The sequence below is a fragment of the Mustela lutreola genome, chromosome 17 (genome assembly GCF_030435805.1).
Source record: "Mustela lutreola isolate mMusLut2 chromosome 17, mMusLut2.pri, whole genome shotgun sequence".
Lineage (NCBI taxonomy): Eukaryota > Metazoa > Chordata > Mammalia > Carnivora > Mustelidae > Mustela > Mustela lutreola.
Genome location: NC_081306.1, coordinates 11560467 through 11566805, shown reverse-complemented (window position 1 = coordinate 11566805; position 6339 = coordinate 11560467). Strand labels below are relative to the sequence as shown.

At 50.2% G+C, this 6339-nt stretch overlaps 1 protein-coding gene across 9 annotated transcripts in view; it reads right to left on the bottom strand.

Moving 5' to 3' along the window:
• Positions 1-1588: 1588 nt before the first annotated feature.
• MARF1 (meiosis regulator and mRNA stability factor 1) overlaps positions 1589-6339 on the bottom strand; it is a 40093-nt gene continuing 35342 nt past the window's right edge. For all 9 annotated transcript variants that reach the window (XM_059154242.1, XM_059154243.1, XM_059154246.1 and 6 more), the window contains 2 exons: positions 6004-6174; positions 1589-4235 (listed from right to left, as the gene is read on the bottom strand). In XM_059154242.1, coding sequence (XP_059010225.1) covers positions 3991-4235; positions 6004-6174 — 416 coding nt within the window. In that variant the 3' untranslated portion in view covers positions 1589-3990. The remainder of the gene's footprint in view (positions 4236-6003; positions 6175-6339) is intronic.

Below are 6339 nucleotides of genomic sequence, written 5' to 3'. Positions count from 1 at the left end.
GGAGAAAAGAGTGGAGGTGGGAGTGGGAGTTCTCCGTGCCAGGCCCTGCAGCCCAGCTGGGAAGGCCTCCTGGCAGAGGCGGAAGCAGAGGCCTTCCCACGAGCGGCCTGAGGTCGGAGAAGATGGCGCCACCCTGCCCTTGACCTCTGCAGCACTCCTGGCCACTTCCACATGTGGTGGTGGCTGCCGAGCTTCCCCCTGCCTCCTCTGTGCTCAGAGTCCCCCATTTCCAAGTACTTCCTTCCCAGGAAATGGGGATTCTCCTTGTCTTGCTGACTTGCGATCTAAGCTCCTGGCCCCCTACATCTGAGAAGTGAGGGGGGCTCTCTCTCTTTGCAGCCATTTCCATAATTTGCTGACCATGTCCCATAGGCAAGCAGCTGTTTCCTCCTATTTCCCCAGGGGTACCTCCCTCTGAGGGAGAGATTAGAACTTTCCTGGGAAAGTGTTAATTCAAACAAGCAAATAGGCTCAGTCTGTCCCCCAAGAGCGTTAACAGAGGCAGCCTAGAGGCTGGCCGGCTAAGGCAGGAGTGTGCAGTCAGGCAAGGCAGTGGTGGGACCATGCTGACTGCCCGTTTATGGGATGGTGAGTAGGGGTGCCTGCTCCTCCCACAGTCCCAGAGCCAAGGTGTGACCTGTCCCAATCCACGAAGCAAGCTCATTGGTGGGGGAAGACAGTGAGGATGCTTCTGAGACACAACTGGGTCTCTGCCCATGTGAAGCTACTAGAAAGCAGAGAAGAGACATCCAGAATGCCAGGTTTTAGATGTGGACACCTGTCTCCTTGCACGAACAGGTGCGCCTTCATTCAGCCGGCCATCTTCGAAGCTACCACCCCCAGACCTCGTGGGGAACGCAGAGAGAGAAAGGCAATGTCCCATTGCAAGTCCCAATCCAGACCTACAGAATCCCCCCATGTCAGTTGAAAGGGGCATGGCGGCAGCTCAAGGTTTTCTACAAAGATCTACTACCACAAAAGATGTTTGGAAGGACTGCCAAAGGTGTTCAAGAACAGTTTCGTGTTGGAATTTTAAAAATGGCACTTCATCAAGACGCAATCTACCCCAACATTCAACGGTCTTCTAGGTCTTTTCAGACATCTTGCAAGTGGGGTGACACCTCCCAGTGGCAGGTGTCACAGTGGCCTCAGAGGAAGGACTTCAACATGGAATTGATGAAGGAAGTCTTCTCCAAATGGGCTTATTGGAAAAGCATGCTGGGCAGTGACCAAAAAGGTAGCCTGCAGAATGGATTTCTCTCCCAGGGTGAGAGAGACCCAAGGGATGATCTCAGGTTTCTACCCAGAGGGGTCTGTGGTTACTGGATTTGCCCCACAGGTGATTCCACACCGGAACCTGGCTGGAAACCTCCGAGGGCCTGGGGTATCAGGAATGCAGACACCTGTCAGGGCTGCGGGCTCACTGAGAAGGGCCCTGAAAATGTCAGACTCCTTCACTCTCCCCAAAACAGCTGGATTTTCAGAAGGGGTGAGAAGTTGGGGAAACCCTACGTGGCAAGAGGACAGGCCTGGATTGGCTTCCCACCCCTCCCCTCAGACAAATAACACAGCACTTGGCAAACTCAAGTTTGATGCTTGCTTTGTAGTTTATTGACAACTGTTTGGTCCCAACACACAAAACAGCACTTGAACCACAAAAAAAGTGTTCTAACAAAGTAGACAGTTAAGAAAAAACATCTCTTCCCCCAAGCCCAATCCGAAACAAACAGTGCAAGATGGGAAAGGGGGTTGTGGTGATAACTTTTTATCTTTTTTTTTTTTTCTTTAAACAGATATATCTAATCTGGTACATCTTTCCACCCAGAAATAAAGAATTTCTTTGTCTTAATTCTCATTCATCATTTCATCACATCATTTAATTAAAGCCTCTGGATAAAAAAATAGATAGCAATCAGACTGTCCGTTGTGGAGTACATCACGGACAAAACGAGCTCACGCTGTCTTTATTCTCGTATCTTCCAACAGCGACGGTTGGTCACACACGCGTCCCAGACTGGCTGGCGACTCCGGCTAACGGTTGGGTTCGACCACATTCCTGGGACAGCATGAGCCCGCGGGCTCCTCTCTGCTGCCCAAAGAAGCTGCTGAGGCTGTTCCTCATGACTTGTAATGGTACCTCTGAATGTTTTTAAAGTCGATCCCGCCTAGGCGAGCAAAACTAAAGTCCGAGAGTGCAAACTCAGCCTTAAGGAGTCTCAGAATAAGGCCACTGAGGTTCTCAACACCAACTTTCTCACACTGGTTAAAAACTTCTTAAAAAAAAAAAAAAATTGCTCATCTGCATTTGACTTCTTGCCGTACTATGTCTGTAGGACAAATGCCTTCATTCGGAGAGGCTTCGGGGAGGGCCGTCTGCTTGCAAGGCTTTTCCAGGGTCGTTCCGTCTCGGCCGGGGCCACGTCTGGAGAACTGGGAACCACTGGCTTCATTTTAAAGATTTTGGGGAACAAAAACCCACCTTGTAGAAATCTCTCTGGAGCCCTTGTTCTGTGGCATTTTATCAAAATGCTGGCTGTGAAATCAGAGCCCATTTTCTGGCTTTCTAGAAATTACAAAATACAAACATTTCCCCAAAAGAAACCATCTCAGTAGTGGAAGACCTTATGCCCACAGGTTCTTTCTGCTCTATGAATGAATCCGCCTTTTTGCCCAACAAATACAACCCATTGTAAATGTCAGGTTTCTCCAGGAGGGGTAAGAGACCACCCGTCACCTCAAGGCGAAGGTCATTCCACAGGGCAGTGCTCTCTCAAAGGCTGGCTTTTCCCAAATGCCAACATCAGACACCACAAAAACCCAAACATGCTTCCAACAGTGAGAACTAACAGTAGAAGCAGACACTATTAAAACACACTGAGCGCTCCCCCCAACACACTCACACATAAAGCTTCCCAGCTACCAAAACCAGCTTTAAAATTACAAATACAAGGTTAAGATGATCAACCTTGGCCTTCACATGTATAGATAGAATTTCTGTCTCTTCCTAGTGGAAAGAGTATCGATATCGCTCTGGTTAAAGCACCTCGCCCCTCAACTCTGATTTGTAATTTATGCATTTCATGCATATTTTAGAAAATCAGACTCTCTTCCCAACATTGCCCCTCGACACACAGTACTGTGTGCTGGAATTCAAATGCTGACTTTAAATTCATGACATCAAGACCATTTCCTTTTCCTTAACCTAATCCGCATCACACTGGAACGTAACATAAAAGGGAAGCTTAAAACATCCTCAACTGTCTAGAAAGCTCTTACATGGCACCCGGAAGTGGAAGCAGGGTTAAAAAAAAATCTGTGATGAAGCCACATTTGTCCACTACAGACATAGCTCAATAAAACAAACAAGGCACGCTTACAAGTCACATGGAAGCCAGGAAGCTTCATATCCAACCCGAAAACACATTCTCCCCGCCTCGCCTGCCTGCCCTTCTGCTTCCGCATGAGAACACACAGGGCCGCAGAGCAGGCTCTGTGCTATCACACGCCACGCACTTGATCGGCACCGTCTGGAAACATCAGTAAGCAAAGGCTGAGAGGCTATCTTAGGCTACATGTAAGATCCAACCACGGATGTGGCTTGAATGGCAGTAAAACCACTCCCTTCCAGCTGAGTTCTTACCACTTTCTCCTTACAGAACACCATTACTAATTAAGAAAAATTTGGTAAGATATATTGAGGATTCCTTAACAACTGCCAGGAAGGGTTTTTTTTTGGGGGGGGGGGTGTTTTTTTTTGTTTTTTGGTTTGTTTGCTTTTTCCAAATAATTGGGGGAGGGAAAAAAAGAAACATTTCAGCTCTAAAGCTGTGTTCAATGTCAAAGAAACCAAACGTTATGGGATAAATCTGATAAGAAATTGGCTTCTAGGGGGTTTGCATTCAAACGGAAAAGGCTGTGTTTTCTGAACCCACTTTTGTGTGCAGAATCAGACAGTGTTTCCCCATCCTAATTCTATGTTCAAAACGCGAGTCAAAGCTTGGTTATAGGTGCAAAGGAAAAATTGGCTGCCAATTTTACTCTATTTTTGGGTTGCTTTTTGGCTGGGCTTTCCACGGGGTCCTTGCTGGGCAGTGACTCTGAGGTTTCCGAGGAGGGGCAGGGAGGCACCGGGACAGCTGCAGAGATGCCAGAGGAGCTGGAGTCCGAGGCTGGGTTGTTACTCTTTACTGGTACTGGAATTTCAATTTTCTCTTCTTGGTTTAAAATCATAATTTCTGTAAACACCAAAGAGCAAACACATTCAGTTCTAGGACCTGCAAGACGTGTGGGGTCTTAGTTTCTCTTGTCTCATCTCAAAAAGTATTTTTAAAATCACCCACCAAACATCACGCCCATGCCGCAACTTCTGTTATCAGCTATGTGGCCAACAAGTCACGTGAGTCTGGTATTTATAAATAAAACTACACTTCAGCTCGCTCTCCCTGGGATTACAAAGTTCTAGAAAGCTCCATTTTGGGCTATAACTCAATGGGCAATGGTGTAGACATTTTTACCCCCAGTTTGGATTCTCTGCCCATTCATTTGCTCTGTCAGGTAGTTAAAGACCTATGAGCCTCATGGGACCTAACGACTTTTCCCATGAGGAGGGGCCTCAGTGTCAGGAAGCCCCGGGCCCATTCCGTTGACTGAGGGCTGTGCCCTGCATGGATCTAAGGTGGGTAGACAGGGAGAGAAATGCACAGAGGCAGAATTAGCCTGAAATATTCAGGCAGTGAAACACGGCCATTTTTCCTGCAGTGTTTGCAGGCTGCTCTTTGGCCGAGCCCCGCCTACACAGGGGGCCACTTTTGCTTCCACGAGATGTACTGCAGCTCAGACTCCCACTGTGTGTGCATGTGCAGGGGGCCCTCACACCAGAGGCGCGGAGAGGCCCGAGTGATGGAGGGGGCGCTGAGCCCCAGCTCCCTTCTCAGGCCGGCACGCAGGAGCATAGCACACAGAGCTGCCCACGCCATGTGGCATCTCTCTGTGGACCCACACATCTGCTTGAACTCACGCAGACTAAATGCACCGCAGCTGCAACCCCACAGGCGCACTGCTATCCATCTCACACCGGCTCCTGTTGTCCTTCTAGAGGAGCACACCCCTGCTTCTGTCACACACTACATCTTCCAGTGGCAGAAGCCACGTATATGTTTCCCTACCTCCTATTCTCCAGATAAACAGCCTCCGTTCCCTCACTGGGCAACACGAGGCTGCCTCTGGATTCCCCCTGGAACGGTAAGCAGAGTGGAGAAGCACCCCTAGTGAGACACAAAGGGGAAAAGCCTCGACAAAGCAGATGGCCACCTCTCCGGAGGCCAGGCGACACAACAGCAAGACAAGAGGCTTGGGGTTCAAATCCCAGCTCAGACACTTCCCAGTCCGGCACCTGGGGCTAGTGTGGTCCTTGGTCTGTCACCCATCCTGCAGGGCTGCGGTGAGGAGGAAGTGCGAATGTGCCGGGAGCCTCCTCCCACCGCAACCCCCACCCCCCAGGTCAGTGCTGGCTGCAGCCAGCTTCCTGTCCCTTCTCAGCCCACCGTGCAGGGTCCAGAGCTCAAGTCACAGATGGTCTTCCCTCCCCTGCTCATTCCACCATGATGCCCCAACCCAGGGCCATCATTGACCTGTAGGCCGGACCAGAGCTGCCGTGCACGCACGTGGGCCACCAGGTGTACCCACGAGCAGCTGCACCTTTACAAAGGCAGGCAACACAAGCCCAGGAAGCCTCCGTGGGCTTCTCCACGGCCCAGCTGCGTCATCCCTCCAGACGCACCATCGTTCCTGGGCTTGGGGCTCCCCAAGCCTGCCTGGGCTATGAATCCAACTCCGCAGGAAGACCGACCAGAAAAGAGGGTCCTGAATAATCAGTGTAGGTATTCTTGTGCCTGAAAATACGGTTTCTCCCCACCTCCGTCAAACTTTTACCATACAGGCATTGTGCTTTGATTTTTTTTAACCCATAGAGAAAAACCTCGCGACCGAAACAGCGCATCCTACCAGAACACTCCTGAGGGTGTTCCTCAAACTGAATGAGATCAGCAGACTGGAGGACCACAGGATCCGGTCTCAGCTGTGGGGACGGCAGGCACGAAGGGACGGGTGCACACAGAAGGTCCACAGGGGAGTCACTGGTCAGGCGGAGAAGCTCCTGCTCTGTCTGGTGGGGCCCTGGACAGAGAAGGCAGGCCGGGGCTCAACTCAGGACAGCAGTCTACCATGAGTCTGTGCCTGAGGCTTTCTTTCTCAGCCTTCAAGATGAAAAAGGCCAGGAAGTACTCCAGAACACAAGGTTAACAACGACAACAACAAAACCAGCAACAACAAAGCCATTAA